The sequence below is a fragment of the Ciconia boyciana genome, chromosome 6, assembly GCF_034638445.1.
Source record: "Ciconia boyciana chromosome 6, ASM3463844v1, whole genome shotgun sequence".
Taxonomy (NCBI): Eukaryota; Metazoa; Chordata; class Aves; order Ciconiiformes; family Ciconiidae; genus Ciconia; species Ciconia boyciana.
Window position 1 is genome coordinate 302,897 of NC_132939.1, and position 19,654 is coordinate 322,550.

Here is a 19,654-nt window from a genome sequence, read left to right on the forward strand (position 1 = left end):
GTGCCAAAGAGCAGAAGCAGAACAATTTTTAACCGCCACTCCGTGCCCCTGGCAGCAGAGCCGTCCCCGGCCAGCTACCGTCCCATCCCCGTCCCCGTCCCGTCCCGTCCCCGTCCCGTCCCCGTCCCGTCCCCGTCCCCCCCGGCGACGCTGAACTTCCCGGGAAGACAAGGAGCAGGCTCAGGCAGCTCGTTCCCGGGGCTCTCCCAGGCGCAGCCTGAGCCTTCCCCCGGCCGGCCCGCGGCCCCGCTGCGGCTGAGAGCTGAGGGAATGAGACACGGACTCCGGTGCTGGTGTTGAATCGAAGACCCTTTATTGAACTATTACCTGGCTTATATACGTTCTAATTGTTTGTACATGCGCTACTGAGAGAACTCTTATTGCTTTATGTGTCTTGTCCACGCGTCCTTCATGCGTCCCTTCAGCTAATACGATTGGCCATCTTTTTGCAACTTTGCAGCTCCTTTCTTCACAACCAAAAATCACGGCTGGCCTATCTCTCTCCAACGCCACCCACTCCTGCTCCTGACACGCAGCCTCCTTCCCTCAGGCACAACCCAAACGCTCAGTGCTTCAATCTCCTTAACCCTTTCACTCCTGCTATGCCTCCTTCCTCCTCAGAGAGCGTGGAGGCTTGGAGCAAAGGGGAACGGAGCTGCGGCTGCTCGTCCCCACCCTCGCGATGGTGGTTTTACCTCTTGTCCCGGGGATCGAGCGCTCGGGCCCCGAGCTGGGGAACCGGGCCGTGATGGGGCCGCGTGGGCGATGAGGTCTCTGGGCGCCCGCCCGGGCTCCGTCCGTGGTGGAGGTGGCTACAAAGGCTACGGCGAGAGCAGGAGGGTGGCTGAGGGCCTTCCCTGCCAGCGGCCCGCTGTGAACCCGCCGGGAGGAGCAGCAACGCTTCACCTTTCTCAGTCTTGCCCGTCGGACCGGGTGCGGGTGAGCTCGGCGGCTGCGGCGGCTCTCGGCCGCAGAGCGCGGCGAGGGCGAGGGCGGGCAGGAGAGGTCGTGGTGCCAGCTGCCGGGCGGCCCTGCCGAGAGGCCTTGGCTCGTCATGGAGACGCGCTGTGACATCATACGGGCTGCTGGCGCCCGTCACGTTGCTGTTGCGTCATACGGCTGATGGTCCAGCTTGCAGGGCCGGGCCTTGATGAGGTCTGCACAGCAGAAACGTGCAGCGAGGGAAAAACCGATGTGATTTTTGTGTTTAATCTAGGAGCCGTATGTACTTGTACTGTTGCGGCCACAGGATAATACGAATGTACCTTTGAACACCTGGAATTCCTATTTCGCGCCTTATTTTCCAGCTGTCCCTTAATCTATGGGTTTTTTTCCTGGGGAAAGCGAGTGGGGCCTGGTGTTTGTAAGCAGAATGTGCTGTTGGGGGCTCTCGGTTAGCACGGTGCAGCAGTACCTCTGCGGTGCCGCGTCTGGGGGTCTGTCCTTGCAAACACGGCACGAGGGGCCCCTCCCCAGGGCGCAGAAGCAGCTGGGCAGGCTCTCCTGGGTGCACTCTCTAGGTCAGGCAAGAAAAGCTGGGTGCCAGGCACAGATCGGGAGCGTTTTTCAGATTTCTCCCCCAAAAGTCAAATGCCCTAGTTTTCATGGGTTTCTCGTACGGATAAGAATCGTGAGCAGGCCCAGAAGGGTTTCTGTACTGGGCCTGGCTGGGATGCAGGTAATGTTTTTCACGGCAGCCTGCAGGGTGCTGTCCCGATGTCGATAGCACGCCCATGTTTAGCCGTTGCTGAGCAGTGCCCGCACAGCACCAAGGTCTCCGTTTCTCACTGTCGTCCCAGCGCGCGGGCTGGGGCGGGCAGGAGGCTGGGAGGGGACGCAGCTGGGAGAGCTGCCCCGAGCGGGTACCACGGTCCGTACCATGCAGCCTCAGGCTCAGCGAGAAAACCGGTCCTGGGGAGTCTTTGCAAGGAAGCCACTGCCTGAAGATGGCTGGGCATCAGTCTGCTGGCGAGAGGTTGGTCGGTGGTTGCCGTCACATCACTCGTTGTCCTTGCATTTTCCCCGCGCTTGTTAAACTGTCTTTATCTCGACCCTCACGTTTTTCTTGCTTGTGCCCTTCCAGTTCTCTCCCCCACACCGCGGCAGGGGGGACGGAGGGAGCGAGGGCCTGGTGGGGGCTCAGCTGCTGGCCAGGGTCAACCCGCCGGTTTCCAACCTTGTTTAACAAACGATACAAAAATGGCCTCGCTCCCGGGGGAATAATGCTGCGAAGCAGCTGTGCCTGCCGGTGGCTGTGCCTGCCGTCACCGGCAATGGGAGGTCCCCTGATGTGAGCTGGAGCGTTGATGATGTCGAATTCTCAGCCTGCACTTTGTATCTCTTGATGCTTTTCCGAGGGGTCTGTGTCACGATCTTCATGTTAGTGGGAAGTGAGAGAGCAAAGCTCTCATTTCCGTTGCTCTGGCTTCTCTGTTCGAGGGACCCCAGTGTCTGCAACACTCCTCAGATGCTCCTGATCTCTTCCAGCAGGAGTGGCCGTCTGTCTGTCCATCTCTCCAGGTGGTCTGGGGAGTTCATGGTGACCAGGTGCCCCAGAGACAGATGAAGTGACTTTTCCAAAGTCACCCTGGGAGGGTTGGGACAGCGACGAGAAGTTTGATTCTTTTGATTCTATCAGTAGTGTGCAAGTATTTCCACCTGCAGCAAAAGTGTCCCCAGGTTTTTGTGCCCCCAGCATTTGGTGCCTCTAAGGTAATGACCCCGCGCGTTACCCAGCAGTTTGTTCAGTGCCCACTAAGGTTTTTGGTCCCCGACTTTTATGGTTTGGGACCCTTATGGGCTCTCCTTCGTTGCTGTCAGTCCGTTGCTGTCTCACCCCCACCCTCATCCCTGCACGGGACAGGTCGGGGGACTTCATTCAGCGTATAAGCCCCTGCCGTGCCGGCTGTCCCCGACCCCTGCGGACACCCTTCGTCCCAGCCTGGAGGGGGGAATCCCTTTTTCCAGGGCCAGTGCTCAGCGGGCTGCTTCTCCAGCACAGCCCTTCCCCGACCACACACCCAGGGCACTGCCTGTGCCCCCGACCCTGCTCCTGTCCCCTCCTCGTCCCCAGGACCCCCTTGCGGTGCCGGCAGTGATGAGCAGGAGCTGCAGGAGCAGCACTGGCCCTGCCGAGGCCCCGCAGCCAGCTGGGGCGCGCAGGGAGGCAACCCCCTTGCTCGTGCAAGGCCCTGGGTGCACGCGAGGTGCTTGTGAGAGGCGGCTGGGAGGGCGCTGCCTGCTCACGTGAGGGCTGGACAAGGCACTCGGTGTCCCCAGGTTGCTCACGGGAGGGGCTGGATGCTCCTCGGGTGCTCGTGCAAGGCACTGGGTGCACACAGGGTGCTTGTGCAAGGGTTTGGCGGGGGGGAGAGGAAGGGTGCTCGTGCAAGGTCGTGCGAGGGGCCAGCTCTGCCCCCCCCCCCGCTGCCCCATGAGGACACAAGTGGCCAAAGGACCCAGGCACGTAGGTGACCCCCCTTCCTCCCTACACAGCCCCACTGCCCCCGGCAGGGACCCAGGCGTCTGTGCCTGCTCTGTCCCGTCCCCACCCCAGGCACAGGCAGGGGACACGAAGCACAGCTCACACATATTTTATTTATTGTCCCCGACTGTGACGAACGGGCTGTGCCCAGGGTGTTCCCAGGCACGAGGGGATGTCACCAAGGTGGGGGGATGACATGGTGTGTCACTGGGGCCGCAGGGACAACACGGGGTGTCAGCACATGTGGAGGGCGTCACTGGCGTGGGGGGACAATGTGGAGTGCTACCAGGGCTGGGGGGGGATGATGACACGGGGTGACCCTGTGTGGGTGTGGGGACAGGGGGTGTCCCTGCATGTTGCCATCTGTAGGGACATGGGACGTCCTTGTGTGTTGGGGGAGAACACATGGAGCGTCCCCATGTATGTGTGGGGACTCACGGGGTACAGGTCTGTCCCTAAATATGTAACAGGACCCTCGCAGAGATGTCCCCACTCGGCTGTGCCCCATAGTGACAAGGATGTCCCATGTCCCTCTGTCCCCCCGCTATGTGATGCCAGGTCCTGTACATCAACCCATGCCCCCGGGTGTCCCCATGTCCTACCCGCGCTCGCAGATGAGCTCGACGACGCTGTGCTCCATGGGGACGGGGTCGAGGCAGCGGTGGGTGGCGCTGGCGGCCACCTCGTCCAGCAGCCCCTGCACCACCTGCTCGTCAGCGGCGAAGCGCCAGAGGTAGAGCTGCAGGTAATGGCCGTCCACCTGCACCTGCTGCAGCCCGAAGCGCCCCAATGTCCGCAGCCGCACGCACTCCAGTAGCGTCTTCAGGCTGATCTTGATGATCCCAGTCAGCACTGACACCTGGGACATGGGGACAGCAGGGAGGTGTGGCACAGGGGGACAGGGATGCCCCCAGGGCAGAAGGCCCCGAGTCACATCTGCATGGGGATGCGGGGATACTGGGGACAGCCCTCTCCAGGCCATCAGCTCCTAGGATACCCTCGTCCTGGTCACCAGTCCCCAGGGATCCCCCGAGTTCTGACACACGGGATGTGGGGACACTGGGGACGTGTGGCACAGGGGAATGGGGGCTCCTTCGGCCTGGATTCTTCAAGTGCGGGGAAGCCCCAAGTCCCATCAGCATGGGCATGGGTGACACGAGGGACACCCTTTTCCTGGCTGCCACTCCCACGCCTGGACACATGGGACAGTGGGACATAGGGGACACGTTGCACAGGGGGACGGGGACAGCCTTGGCCTGGCTGCTGGGAGCACAGGGAGGCCCCGAGTCAAGTCACCGTAGGGACACGAGGACACCCTCGCCGTGGTCATCAGCTGCAGGGACCCCCTGAGTCCTGACACGTAGGACAGGGGAGCATCAGGGGACAGCGGGAACACCCTTGTCCAGGTCATCAGCTCCTGGGGACCCCCTGGGCCCCAACACCTGGGTCACGGAGACACCAGGGACATGACAACTGGGAAGTTTCGGGACCCTGGGGACACGGGGGCCCCTGGGGATATGGGGATGTCCCCGTGGCCTCACCTTGTTGAACTCGACAGGGCTGAAGATGTCAATGCGTTCGGAGAAGAGCTTCTGGATGTTGCTGAGCAGGTGGGTGTCCATGGGGGCGCTGGGGACGGTGACACCAGGACAGTCAGGGACACGGGGACAGCCAAGTATTTGAGAAAGCCAGGGGACATGGGGGGAGGGACACAGGGACTGTCAGGAGACATGGGGATGGGGACAGAGATGGTCAGAGGATACAGGGACAGTCAGGAGATCCTGGGACTGTTTGGGGACACAAAGACGGGAACGTGAGGATGGGCAGTGGATGTGGGGACAGTCAGGGAACGTGGGGATGGTCAAGGACACGGAGAGACGAGACAATCGTGGGATGCAAGGCACATGGGGATCATCAGGGGATACTGGGACAGTCGGGGAACAGGGGGTGGTTGGCACATACGGGGATCATCGGGGCATGTTGGGACAGTTAGGGGACATGACAAGGGTCATGGGGAAGACGTAGCAGTTACCGCAGGGGTGACACGGGGAGCACAGGAGTGACAGGGCGGCCCTGGGGGTGACCAGGGAAGGCCCAGGGGGTGGCCGAGAGGTGGCCTGGGTGACAGGGCTGACCTGGGGGTGTAGCTGGGAGCGTAGCGCCCGGGTGCCCGTGAGCTGCTGTAGACGGAGAAGGCGCGCCGGCTCGAGTCGCTGCTCTGCGCCCGCCGCACCCCCTCCTCGAAGAGCTGCCCCACCTGCGGCACCGCACCCTCTCAGTGCTGGTATCCCAGAATCCACCCAAAATACGCTCTGGGACCCCCCCAAAAGCACCCAGGATCCCTCAAATCCTCTGTGACCCTCCCAAACCCTTCTGGGACCCCCAAAGATCCTCAAGGACCACATGGGGACCTCAGGCATCCTCTCTTGACCTCTCAGGGACTTCAGCCCCCAGACACTCTGGGACATCTGGAAACTGCCAGGGGACTTCAGGGATGCCTGCAGAGGCCTTCTGGGCACTTCCTAAAGTCCCCAAGGACCTTATGGGGTCCTCAGGGCCTCTCCAGGGACCGTCTGGGACATCTGCGACCACCCGGGGGACTTCAGGCCCCGCCCAGCCCCTCTGGGCTCCTGGTGTTGCCCCAACCTGGACGTCGATGGCGGTGATGTCCTCGACCACGCGCTTCATGACGGCACGAACGTTGCGGGGCTCGACGGTGCCTAGCCAGTCTCGTGTCTCCACGCTCTTCCTGAGCATCTGTGCCACCGCGGCGCCCTGCACCTGCACGTAGTGGTCGAGCAGCCGCTGCGCCGCCCCCCGCGCCTCTGCGCACAGTGCCGGTCCCGGTGTCACCGCCGGGCCTGTGTCCTGGGGGTGCAAGGGACACGGAGACATGTGGAGACGCGTAGGAACACCTCCACGCCTCTGCGCACAGCGCTGTCCCCACCGTCACCCCTGGCCCTGTGGATACAAGGGACATGGGGACATGTGGGGACGCCCCCACGCCTCCACCATCTGATGTCCTGGGAGCACAGGGACATCACGGGACACATGGGATGCTCTTCGGGCCACCCCGCCTGCAGCAGCATCACTGCCATCCTCATATCCTTGGGGCATCTGGGGGGACTTGGGGACATGCACAAGCCCCTTGGGGACACACTGAGGTGCCCTTGGGGACATTTGGGAGACACAGGTAAGGACCCTTCGCCTCCATGTGCACAGCCATCTCCAGGGTCATATCCTGGATGGACACGAGGCAACAGCAGGGCACAGAGAGGGACCTGGGGACATTTTGGGGTCCCTCAGGGACATTTGGGGGCACACAAAGACAGAAGGAAGATCCCCATACCTCCACACACACCATCGTCCCCCCCCCCACAACCTGGGTGGACACAGGGCCACAGAGGAGCTTGGGGCCATTTGAGGTCCCATAGGGCCATTTGGGACCCCCTTGGGGCCATTTTGGGGACAATCAGACCATTCTGGGTCCACTCAGGGATGTTTTGGGGGACACAGACAGAAGGAAGATCCCCATGTCTCCACGCACACCATGGTACCCACCACCGTGTCCTGAACGGACGCTGGGACACAGAGGGATGCAGAGCTATTTTGTGACATCCTGGGGACAGTCAGGGTCCCCTTAGGGCCATTTTGGGGCCAACTCGGGCAGTTTTGGGGACTCACCTGTGGGGGAAACTGCTCATCGGTGAGAATGAGGATGTAGCTGATGGTGGTGGCCTCATAGTCAAGACAGAGGCGGGCGAGGAGCAGCAGCAGGGCTGGGGGTGCCGCGGGAGCCCCCCGCTCAGCCGGGCCATCAGCGAAGCCCCGGGCGGTGCGGCAGAGCCAGCGCACGAAGGCCACCACCAGCCCTTCGCGCACCGCCTCCACGCAGAACTCCCCCTGCGACCAAAACCGGGGGTCACACCCCAAAAATAGCACCCTGGGGCCCCGAAACCCCACAATCTACCCCGTACAAGCTCCAAACTGCCCCAGCGACCCCCAAACTGCCCCGTGCAACCTCCAAATTGCCCACGACCCCCCCAGGCTGCCTTGTATAAGCCCCAACCTGCCCTGTGCAACCTGCAAACTTCCCCGTGCCGACCCCGGACCGCTCCAGTGACGCACCAAGTGTCCCATATGACTCCCCAGACCGCCCCGTGCCACCCCGCACCGCCCCACAGCCCACCTTGAAGTAGGGCAGGCTGGCGAAGGCGACATCCTTGGCGGTGAAGAGCTGCACGTAGGCCAGGACGGCCTTGAGCTGGCTGAGGACGGAGGAGGCGAGCGTGGCCAGGAGATCGGGCAGGCCAGGACCCTCCTTGCCGGGGGGCCGGGGGGCGGCCAGCGCCTGGCGCACGTCGCCCAGGCACCCCAGGAAGAAGGTCTGCAGTGCCCGCAGGTAGCGATCCACCCGCTCGTGCGCTGCCCGGGCCACCAGCGCGGCGCCTGCCTCGGCCCCGGCCGCCGGCAGCAGCTCGAGGAGGGCGCGGAGGCGTCGGTGGAAGCGGTCGAGCGCCCGCACCAGCAGCGAGGTGTCGCCCAGGCCCCGCTCCAGCGCCAGGCGCCGCTCCAGCAGCTCAAAGTAGCGGGTGGTGAGGGTGGCGGCGAAGGCCTCCAGGCGGCCGTCCCCAGCCCCTGGGCGCCCCTCAAAGAGGCTGCGGTACGAGGCTGCGAGGAGGCACAGGTTGCCCACGAAGGCCGAGCTGCCGCGGTCGACGAAGTCGAGGATGTCGGAGGCGGGGGGTGGCGTGGCGGCAGTGCCGGAAGGGTCGGCCGGGGGCAGCTCGGCCTCCAGCGCTGCCAGCTCGGCCTCGAGGCGGGCGGCGGCGTGGCTCAGGAACTCCTCGCACAGCTCCTCAGGTGGCTCTTCCAGCTGCAGCAGCATCTCCACGCACTCGGTGAGCTCCTTGGGGTCCAAGGTGTCATCCCTGGGGGGGTGGGGGAAATGAGGGGTTACTTGGGGATGGTGGGAGGTTCCGGGGTTAAGAGTGGCACACTAAGAAAACGGAATAAGCCATAAAAGTCATCAGTAGGCTTCAGAGTAAACAGCAATTATTAAAAAAACAAGGTGGGGGGTGAAATACTTCATAGCATCAGCATGTTCCAAAGTTAACAGGGGTTATAGCAATAAAAAACTCACTAAAGATGACCAGTAGGTTCCCCAGTTTACAATAATAATGAAGAATCACTAAAACTCCTCAGGAGGCTCCGGAACTATCCCTTTACCGTAAACACGCGAGAAAACCCCAGGGCACGCAGCCTTTGAACAGCTCTCAGTAGTGGTCACAATTATCCCCCTTGCCCTGTGGATGTTCTGCACAAGGGACGGTTCCCGGGGTTGCTACCAACAGGCTCCGGGGTAAATGCCCCCCTCCCTCGGATATTTCTTGGGGGCTGTTATCATTAGGCTCCAGATTTAACGCCCCCAACCCCTGAAAAGCTGTCTCCTGTAGCTGTTATCAGTAGGTTTCAGAGTTAATGTACCACAACCACCATCACCTCCCCAAGAAGGCTGTTTACTAGAATGGCTATCATTAATCTCCAGAGTGACCCCCCCCGCTGTTTCCCAGAGCCGTCATCAGTAGGCTCCAGAGTGAACATCCCCCCAAACCCCATTTCCCACAGCTGCCGTCAGCAGGCTCCAGAGTGAACGCACCGGAGGCGTGCGCGGAGGCGCTGGGCCAGGTCGGCCATGATGGCGTGGCTCTCGTCCTCGATGGCGCGGAAGGAGGGCAGGTGCCGGTAGTGGCGGAGCACGGCACGGGCGCGGGCGTGGCAGCGCAGGGCCCGCGCAGGCTCCGCCCCCGGCGCCGCCCACTGCCGCAGCCGCCCCGGCACCTCCACCAGGGACTGGAGCTTGCGCAGCAGCGCCTGCACCCCTGGGTGCCGCGGCGGTTAGGGGGGGCGAGACAGGGGCGGGGCCATATCGCAGGGCAGGACCAGCCATCGGGGCGTGGTTAGCAAGTGTGGGCGGGGCCAGGAGCTGGATCTGCCCCCCTGGGGTCCCCCCACCCCCCGTTATCTGCCACCAACCCCCTGGATCTGCCCCCTGGGGTCTCCCAGCACCCTCCTATCTGCCCCCAACCCCCCAGATCTGTCCCCCTGGGGGCCCCCCACCCCCCGGATCTGCCCCTCAGCCCTCCCTCCCATTATCTGCCCTCCAACCCCCCAGTTCTGCCCCATAACCCCCAGATCTGTCCCCAAGGTCCCCCCAACCCCCTTCAATCTACCCCTGCCCGCAAGATCTGCCCCCTCGGCCCCCTCAACCCCAAGATCTGTCCCTCAGCCCCCAGATCTGACCCCCAAGCCCCAAGATCGAACCCCCAAAGCCTCCCTCAAGCTCAAGATCTGCCCCCAACGCCCCAGATCTGCCCCTCCACACCCCAGATCTGCCCCCCTGGGTCTGTCCCCCGCCCCGTACCGGCAAGCTGGGCGCCACGGCGGTGCCGGTCCTGCAGCGCGGCGCTGACGCGGGCACTGGAGGTGCTGATGGCGGCCATGTTGGCAGCCAAATCGTCCATCTCTGCTTCCATGCGCCGGAAGTCGACCTTCATCTTTCGGATGGTGTCTGGGGAGACGGAACCGGACACCTGGGTCCCTCGGCTGCCTGGGACCCTCCCAGCCCCTCCCGGACGCCCGGGTTCCCCCCGCTGGGTGCTCACCGGTGGCGGAAATGAACTTGTTGTAGTTCTCGTAGAGCAGCGTCTGCATGTCACTGTCGAGGGCGCGGATCTCCCGCCCCAGCGCGGCCTCACGGGCCAACAACTGCCCCAGGGGGCACTCGCTGCGCACCTGGAGGGGGGCAAAGTTGCACAACTGCCCCCCAACACCCCCCCCCCGCCCCGTGAGGCCCCGCTGTCCCCTGCAGTCCCCCAGTTTACCCCCTGGAGCCTCCAATTGTGCCCCCGGGGCCCTCAACCGGCCCCCGGGGCTCGAACTGCCCTCCACAGCCCTCCCAGGATCCTCAGCTGCCCCCTGAACCCCTAACTGCCCCCCGGGGCCCTCCCAGGATCACCAGCTGCCCCCCTCAGAGCCCTAATTGCCCCCCAGCCCCTAACTGCCCCCCGGGTCCCTCCTGGGATCTGGAAATGACTCCCAGGAGCCTCCTTCTGCCCTCCGGGGCCCTCCTGGGACCCTCACCTGCCCCCCAGGAGCCCTAACTGCCCCCACGCCCCCCAGCTGCCCGCCTGGGGCTTCAGTACTGTCACCACAGAGAAACAGACAGTATCCTAAAGGGTGCCGACGGAAGATCTGCAGGGTCCCCGCAGAGTGCCTTTTTGGGGTCCCCCTAGGGCCCTGGGGGTGGTCTGAGCGTCCTTTGGGGGCCCTCTGGAGTCCCTCTGGCCGGGCCCATGGGACGCCCACAAGGATCCCATAAGGATCCCATAAGGGGGCTACAGGGCCCCTTCGAGGGGCCCCCCAGGGGTTCCACAGCGCCCTTCCGGGGGTCCCCGGGGCTCCCTGTCAGGGGGCCTCTGCGGGCGGGGTCTCCACAACGACCCCGGGGGCTCCGGGGGAGGGGGGGGGAGGTCGCTGTGAGGTCAAAGGTCACCTTAGTAAGGAAAACTTCCGGGTCGAAGTGAGGCCCGTTGATGTCGGCGGGGTCCGGGGCCGCCTCCGCCGTCTCCGCCGCGGGCGGCCCGTAGTACCGCTGGAGCGGCCCGTGGGGACGCCGCCACCCGGTGCCGGTGCCGGTGCCGGTGCCGGACTCGGGGCTGCCCCCAGCCCCGGTCCCCGCCGCCTCCACCTCCGCCATCGCGCCGGCCCTTCCGGTCCCGTCCGCTACTTCCGGCCCTTCCCCTTTGCGTCACTTCCGTCGGAGCGTCCGCGTCGCCGCGGCAACCGGCCCTGCCTGTCATGGCTCCCGATGGGCCGGGGCTGCGGCTGGGCTGGTGGCGGGGCCGCGGCGGCCTTCGTCCTGCCGTGCCCCGGGGACGCGGACCCCGTGGGGATGGAGCAGTGGAAGGAGACGCCAGCCCCCGAGGGGTGAGCAGCCGGTGGCACCCCCGTCCCTGGCCCCGCGTCCCCGCCATCCACCCCTACCCACCGCTGTCCGTCTGTCCCCGTGCCTCCCCGCTGTCCCCATGAGCCCCCCGGGGCCCCGTGCGTCCCCTTCCTCATTTCCACGACACTGAGTGGGTCTCCGTCCCCACAGGGCCGCACGACCCCACCCGGAGGGTCCCTCTCCGGGTCCCGGGGTGGCTGGGACGCGGCAGGGGCTGCGCAGGGGCCACGGCTGTCCCCCGGGCACCTCCCGTCGCCCTCTTGCTCCTCCTCCTCCTCCTCCTCGAGGCTGGCAATGGGCCACCAGCTGATGCTGGCCGCTGGGGTGTTGGGGAGACTGGGGAGAGGGATGTCGGAGACGTCAGGGAGGTCGGGGACGCAGACACCGGGGATGGGGACGTCAGCTCCAGCCGTGACCTTGCCCCGCCAGACGGAGCGGGCACGTCACTCCAGCCTGTGTCAAACACAAGATCTGTCCTTTCGGAGGCCTTCTAAAAACACGCCAGGGATGTATTTTACCCGCCCCGAAACGCCTTTTCTCTTGCCTTCACGTTCCTCCCCAAAAGGGGAGAAACGCCAGTCACTAACAGCAGCAGAGCACCCGAAATGTCCCCCTGACACGGGAGCTTTCCAACAAGCGTGCCACTGGGACGGGGCAGTTAGCTGAAAGGGCCAGGCGTGCACACAGCCCTGCACGACAAACGGCAATGCAGGCACAGCAACCTGTTGTGCCGGAGGGCCTTCACCCAGGACAAGTCTTCTCGAGAGCAAGGCACCACGGTCACCTTTTGTGGGGTTTTTCCTCACTTCTCCCCTTCCCAGGGGTGACGCGGCTCAAGCCCCAGGCACCTGCAGCTTCCGTGGGACCTCCAATCCCATCTTCAGTTAACTGCAGTCTACTCAGTCCAGTACACAACTATGAACATACGGATTCAGAAAGCAATTACTTTCAGTATTTCATCTTGTCCCATTATTACCAAAGAGTTTTTCTGACGTTCGCCGTGGTGATCCCAGCTGCATGCTACACACTTCAGCTAGTGTGTTAATCGTGGCGTTAGCACGCAAGAAAAGTACAAATTATTCTGTACGTAACGAATCACCGTAACGATTTGGAGATGCACCTTCAGGTGGCGCAGGAAAACCACACTTAAAGTAACAGTTCACAGCTGCATTCTAATTCTTGGTTTGTTACAACCTCAATAAAACCACCCCCAAATACTTTGCATGTTCACCTGGAGCTGGGGGGGTGTGTGAGGAAGATCATCTCTCTCTAATTTTTATGCCTCAGAAAAAACACTGTAATATTAGGACGACAGGCGAGCACTGAAACCAAACAAATTACTCCAATAACCCAATATTTAGATCACGTTGAAGGCTGGGTGGCGGGATATCCTCAAGAGAGTACATCCCAACAGTAACGCTGTTACGTATTTGATCCTGCACCCTATCGTTGTGCTGCTTTCAACTACTGTGTGGCTACTGTTGGGATTAACCCGTATTCTGAATTCTTCCTTCTCTCAGATTTTGCCCTTCCTCAGCACGTTTGCTGCTGCACAAGATTCTTTTGCAACACGCCTACGGGCTATACATCCTCACCCAATTTTTCAAGAGCTTCCTAATGTTGCAGCTCTAAGTTTCAGAGGGGTGAGCACGGTTATACGCTGCTATAAGCAGTTCCTGAAACGAGACGCTGTACACAGATAAACCCTCCCGATGGAATTCATTGCCTGGCAATGCTTACGCAGCTTCCTTTGCGCCCTGAAGCCTTTGCTCCGGCCACGTGCTGACGCCTAATGGCAGCAAATGCCGCACCAACAGGACTCGGGCACCCACTGGGAGAAGCAGACAGCGGGAGCCCAAGGCAAGAGCCTGGAGAAACGCCCGGAGAAGCAGGAGGAGAGTGCACTGTGCCCACAGGGTCCCACGAGTGCTGCCTACAAGCGTGCGGCTGCGCTGGGGTGGGAATCAGAGGGGGGCACAACTCGCCTGAGGTTCAAGAACCTTTCATTGCAAATTTTCAGCTTAAAATTCCTGAGGTTAATTAAATACCTATTTTTTAAAATCCTTTTTTTGAGTTCTAGGGGAATTCAAAGGGTCAGAGACAAAGCATTAAAAATAGGAAAAGGTTTCCTTTGCAAAGAAAGGCTAAAGGCAAGTCAAACCTGGACTAGCAGTTGGACTATTTAGTACCTAGACCAACACAGAAAGGTCCTGAAGACAGTTCCCCCCTGCAGCTCAACTTCTGAAGTGCCGCTTGTTCAGACAGAATACTGGAGATACAAGTCACCTTCTGAAATGGCACAGGCAGACGTTGCAGAGCACCGAATGGCCTGCTCCTACTGAGCTAGGGCAGCTCTGCTCAAATCTCCCCATTTCAGTTCGTCAAAGATGTGCTGTTTCTCAGGATAACGTTGAAATCGGGCTTCAGGCAGCAGGTTCTCTACAGTTCAAGTAGAACAACTGAGTGATTTGATCTTGGTATTTAGCCTCACTAACACGTAAGCACGAGGAAAAAAACACTTGAGCAAAAAATTCTAAAAACAGAGCTTTATTTACAACAGTAAAAGGAAACCAAACCCACCACCATTATGAAGACCAGGCTGTTCCAGTGGCCTTTCATCAGAAGTTGTCCGCTTCAGAAAAATCAAAACAAAGTCCACCAATTCACCCGTCATTCTTCCAAACGGAAAGAGTTCGGAGCTGCCACATCTTACCAGAGAAGCAGGAAGAAGAACCAGAGAAAGTCATTGCTGCCTCCTTTCTACTTGCCTTCCCTGCACATTTTTTCCCAAATGTGGAAAAAGACGACACCTAATCCAGTTAGGGTAGTATTTTGTTAGCAGCTTGGTACAGCTGGAACAAAAGACAACACAGTCCATTTACAGATCTGGACCCGGGTGAGTCCAAGGACAAAGGAATTCCTAATGGGTACAAGGGGAAGGCCAAGGAAACATCCAGCCATCGCTGAACATAGCTTGCTGGAGAGGAGAAAGACTGCAAAATCAGAGGAGGAATGCTTCAGCCCTGCAGAGGTGGTTGTTACAGGAAGATAAGAGAACCAAATAAGCAAAGACTTTCAAAAAGGAAAACCAGAACACTTGAGCACTTGGTACAGAAAATGGACAAGACGAAACACAGTAGCTCTGCTCAGCTGCTTTGGAAAGGGAAAGGTTTCTGCAACAGGCAGTGGAGGTTTGTCTGAAGAGAGAAAGAGTGTTTTATTTTAAATTATTTTTTCTTTCTCCCGACAGTATTTTTAAAGTTACAGATCTCCTACTTCAATCATAGGCAGACTTAAATAATTCAGCTATGGAAGAATACAGCTGGGGTCATGATGCGAGCGAGCAGCCCAGCGAAAGGCAAGGAGGGCGAAGGGAAGATGGCGTTCCCAGCTGCTGCGCTCCCAGAGCCGCGGCACCAACTCGGGAGAGGAAATCTGGCATGCACTGCACGTTCCTTGGGAACGACTGCTTTGTAAACAGAAGTGGTAGGGATGTGCCTTGCCACGCATCTCCCGCAAGCATTGCAGGCAGGGACCCCCAAAGCACTATGAAAGGCAAGGCAAGAGTTTCTTAGGTTACCTTCTACATGAATAAATAAATCAACCCTCTGATCAAATCCTTTCTTGACCTCCCAATAGCACCGTTTAGGAGCTTCACTTGACCTCAACTTCCGCTTTTATTTGCACATCTTCCCAAGGTGCTCCAATACCAGGGTACTATAATAACTGAAATTAACTGGACCTTTTGCTGTCAGATTTTCTTTACGCCGATTTAACAGTCTAAGGGAGTGCATTTGCAAGTGTGTGGGAATGCCCTGGAAGATACTATACGTGTGTAAATCGAGGTGGCTTATGGACTTTGGCTCTCCTTTCTTGCAGGGCTCATCCCCAGCTTTACCCAGAAGGATGATAAAGACGACCAAGCTAGCATTTAAATAAAGTCTTGCTCCTCTGCAACTCTTCACTGCAACAATGAGAAAGTATCAGGGTCCAGATCTACTGCTAATTTCATGTCAAAGCATTACAGATTTCATTTGAACCCAGGGACACCAAGGATATTAACAGGTCTCCAAGTCATGGGGAAACTGAGACCAGATATCAGCTGAGTGGCCACACTGGAATGTAAGTCACACAGTCGTACTCCCAAATCTCATAAATCAGCATCCTAAACTCTACAGCTTCCAAAGCTCGGCTGGTTTATTAAACTTTTGAGTATTGACAAGTCTCTGGATTTGTCAGCCACATCTCCTCACAAGCCTAGTACCGAATATCAGTAAGGGAGGTAACACAAAAGTGGCCCTTAAAAACAGGCCGCAAGACATGGACAACAAGGCAAGAGATAAAGGTGTAAGCATTTAACAACATCAAAATCGTGTTACACATGAAAATCCGTTTAGAATAAAACATACTCATTTTATAAAGAGATGTCTGAGACCAGCCAGAACAATGACAAGAAGCTGGTGGAAAGAAAAGTTATTTGGAAGGTCTGTCTGGAACATCTCAAAGACTCCACCACAGGGCAGACCGAGAAAGGCGTTGAACAAGTCTGTCAATCGTTGTGGGTTTTGTTCTGTAAAACTTGCAGAACAACAAGCTCAAGTCCCTGCTTTGGACACAAGATAGTAGAGGATGAAGAAAACAACAATCAGTCCTGCTGAAACAGAACAGAGCAACTTGCGGTTATCCCTCCCGGACCGCGTCATGGTGGAGAAGCGCTTCACACTGCCGGTTAGCAGGCCAGTCACACTCATAAAATCCGAATCCTGAATGAGAAAGAAAATTAAGATGGAGGCATTATAAACAGATTAAGATATCCCTGAAGAATCTCCTGCTTCCTGGCTAAAAATCCTTTGCACAAGCAGCTGCACAGTAGCTGCCTGTCTCTCCGTGCCCATCGCGTCCCTCTCAGAAGGTCCTTCCCCTCCTGTGCTCAGGCTCCAGGAGCAGCACCATTCCCAGCACGCTCAAAACAGGGAAACAAAAAAGACAGGGGAAGGTCTGTTCCAAACGTAAACCAAACTGCCTCCCCTTTTTTTAAAACAGGGTCAAACTACGTGCTGCTGGACTGGCCAATTGTATCCATGCGGCTTATTCTGCCTGGAACAGCTTGTTAACAGCAACTCTACAAGTGAACGCTTCATCCACAGGAAATGTCCCTACATGAAGCTAGTGCCATTAATGTACACCGGGGCAGGCTCACAAGCACAGAAAAAGGTGCAATTTCTTGCCATTAGTTCTGTTTTTTCTACAGCATGGGACGGCACGCATGTGCAACTCTGCCGGAGGGTGGCAAACAATTCTCAAATTAATGCAGTTCAGGCATTTTCATTTTGAATTCTTGTCTGTTTTCCCTTATCCACAAACTACTCAGAGCTTCTGCTCATGTTGCTCCTGAAATACTTCAAAACCTTCTCTAACAGAAGCACAATTTCACGCTGACTGAGGGCTTCTCCTTTAAGGTCCTTTGCCATTACACCTTCTATTCTGATTCTCCACTTTCCTAATTTTTGGGCTGAGCAAATATCAATTTCAGACACTCCAACATTGTCAGCATACACCGTTATTAAGCTTCCAAGCTGAGCTTACACCTTTGACTCAACTGGTTTCAACGCTACAATTATGTTTTCTCTCGCTTCCACGCACCAGCTCTCCCACATCCAGCACATGCAGAAAAGGCTCTCCAAGCACCAGTGTTATGGTGCTAATCTCCTTCTCCACTCTCTGGGCTGGATTCCCTTCCTCTCACAATTCAGTTAACGAATCACCTGTCTCCTAGAAAGCCTCAGCAGGTAGCCCCCGTCCTACAGGAATGCGCTATTCTGGCCTTTCCCCAGTGCCCTGTGATTTTCCATCAGCAACCAAAGCTCAAGAGGAAGATTACTCTGGAAAGCGATTTTGGTTTTATTGGGTGTTGTGTGTCAGAAAGATGACAGAACAGGGCACCAAACAACCTGAGTGGACCCAGAGCATCAGCTTTGCTGCCTCCAAAGACGCCCGTGAACTACAAAGTCCTGAGAGGTAGTCTGTGTTTCAGGTGTTACAGTAAGTAACCCTGAGATTTATACAGCAATATGAAAAATCACAGGAGCAGCTGAGGAACAGGCCCATCTCCCAGCATTAGCCACAGGAGGCAGCTCTCTAATCCCAGTAAGGAGGTAATCTCCCCTGCGTTTCTGAAGTGTGCTGTCCTATCAGTCTTTCCAGATGCTAGATACCAACCGTGTCGCCCATTCGGACAAAGTGATACTAGCAGCTGCTAAATATCTGATGTTTATATATCAAGAAGTCCACTGGAAACGGGTTTAGTTACATTCCCTGGTTTGCCAAACTGACCACTGGGATCTAACTTTGTCTGCTAAGTTTGAACTGCTGTTATACTTCCACAGTTAAGGTAACTGCTGAGAGCCAGCACAAAAAAGTCATGTTTTTTACATTTCATTGGTTCCTTACCATGCCATCCAGGTAACGGTTTTGTTCGTCAGCATCTTTGTCAATATCCAGAGCCAGCTACGCAGGAGAAGGGAGGAAATGGTTATTAGTGAACTTTTAATGCAGAGAGAACCTCTAACACATCTAGTGCTGGTAAAATTTGAAATGCACATTAGAAAAGCAAGCCACTGCTTCCCTGTCTCCTACATAGACAGGCAGAGGCTTGTTCGGTAGAGGAACAGAACAAGATTCTCATTTTGGTTTCAGGTTGTTGAACTTTTTCAGCTCCAAAGTGCTGAAAATAAAGCTTGACTGTCTGAAACTGTCATATATAGGACAGGAGCATTTAAACGCTGGGACACAACAGCAGGAATTCAGAGTCTTCCCTTCTACAAGGCGAGTCACTGACTTCTATTAAGCTCTAAATCAACGTATTTGACGTTAGGAGGAGCAAACTAGCTTTAAGAACACTGCTTACATAGAGACGTGTATTTTTCAAAACTAATTTACCTGCCTCTTCATTGTGACTTTTTTCCTCAGGAGGTGCGCTTATAGCAATACCCCTCTGTGCAGCTTTTTTGTTTCTCTCTGTGTCTAAAACTCCTTCCCTGAGTGCCGTGAAAACCACATCATTCCCATTAGATGATGTCGCTAAACCTCAAAAGGAAAGTGGAAATTCATAAAGCCACCCCTGGCATTTCACAAGTGAAGGTTAACCATTATATCGCCAACAACTAAGACTCATTAAGACATGGGAAGCTCTCTGTATTGACCACAGGCTTGCATCTCCCACAAGACCCTGCACGAACAACCTAGATAACCGATGTCCCATCCTTCCTTCACCACGGCACCTGATGTGAACTCGGCAACTCACCGACTTCAGCCTGGTGACCTTGTTGGCTAGGCTGTCTGCCATACGCTTGTTCTCTACATCCAGCATATCCTCCACGGCACCTGGACTCTGACCTGGGGGGAAAAAACAGGAGAATGAGTTTTATCTGGCCTGATACAAGTATTGGTATATTTGCTCACCCAACGTGGCGGGCGAGGCAGAGCGAGCTTGTTGCCCGACCGGTCTCCGGCTTGCCACGAAGGCTGTTACCGCTGCCTCCTCGCACCTACGGCCTCGTGGGGTTTGCGCCATGAAACGCCCCCAAACTCTTTTTGACAGAAACACACTAAACTTTCCCCAAACGGACCGGGTTACAAACCCCGACGCGCGCCCCGGGCAGCCACCGCCACCCAGCAGCAGCTCGAAGCGGCTCAGGGAATTCGTGCCCCCGCGACGCCTCCAGCGCTGCCCGGTACGCGGTTTGGGTGAAACCGAGCAAATCCGGGGCACTTCGCCCCCTCAGCCATTTTGGGGCTCTCCTGGCTTTGCCCCCCGGAGGCGCTGGGCAGACGGGCCGGGCCGGGCCGCGCCGCAGGCCTGAGGCGGCTCCCAAATGGCGGCGGGAGCGCCCCTTCCCCCTCACGCCCCTCAAGCAGCGGCGACGGCGCTCGCCCTGCCGCCCCCCAAAAAGCAACGGCGGGGGACCCTCCACCCAGCCCCGCCGCCCCCCGGCCCCTCACCTCGGCCCCACTCCGCCATGGCGGCCACCGGCCCCGCCTCGCCGGGCGGAGCCGCGCCGGCCCCCGCCTCCACAAAATGTCCGCCGCCCTCCTCCCCGCTCCCCCCGCCGCGGGGCTCCTCGGTCCCTCGCGGGGGGGCGGCCGCCGCCGCCGCTGCTCTC

General features: G+C 58.2%; 2 protein-coding genes across 5 annotated transcripts; both read right to left on the bottom strand.

Moving 5' to 3' along the window:
• Nucleotides 1-301: 301 nt before the first annotated feature.
• VPS51 (VPS51 subunit of GARP complex) lies at nt 302-11,267 on the bottom strand. Of its 3 annotated transcripts, none has more exons than XM_072864805.1 (11): nt 11,040-11,267; nt 10,150-10,279; nt 9,909-10,055; nt 9,144-9,366; nt 7,674-8,415; nt 7,169-7,387; nt 6,131-6,352; nt 5,620-5,741; nt 5,026-5,113; nt 4,087-4,343; nt 302-2,587 (listed from the first exon to the last, which is right to left on the bottom strand). In XM_072864805.1, exons 1-11 carry the CDS (start codon nt 11,241-11,243, stop codon nt 2,464-2,466), a joined length of 2,478 nt encoding a protein of 825 aa, XP_072720906.1. In that variant the 5' UTR covers nt 11,244-11,267; the 3' UTR covers nt 302-2,463. The 3 variants fall into 3 exon arrangements, with proteins under 3 accessions (XP_072720906.1, XP_072720907.1, XP_072720908.1); XM_072864806.1 differs by having other exon boundaries at nt 2,568-2,658; XM_072864807.1 differs by lacking the exon at nt 302-2,587 and having other exon boundaries at nt 3,578-4,343.
• Nucleotides 11,268-14,019: 2,752 nt separating this feature from the next.
• Nucleotides 14,020-19,626, bottom strand: BET1L (Bet1 golgi vesicular membrane trafficking protein like). 2 transcript variants are annotated; one of them, XM_072864166.1, is made up of 4 exons: nt 19,494-19,626; nt 18,796-18,887; nt 17,943-17,999; nt 14,020-16,255 (listed from the first exon to the last, which is right to left on the bottom strand). In XM_072864166.1, the coding sequence occupies exons 1-4, from the start codon at nt 19,510-19,512 to the stop codon at nt 16,088-16,090; spliced, it is 336 nt and encodes a 111-aa protein (XP_072720267.1). In that variant the 5' UTR covers nt 19,513-19,626; the 3' UTR covers nt 14,020-16,087. The 2 variants fall into 2 exon arrangements, with proteins under 2 accessions (XP_072720267.1, XP_072720268.1); XM_072864167.1 differs by lacking the exon at nt 19,494-19,626 and adding an exon at nt 19,133-19,344.
• Nucleotides 19,627-19,654: the final 28 nt, after the last annotated feature.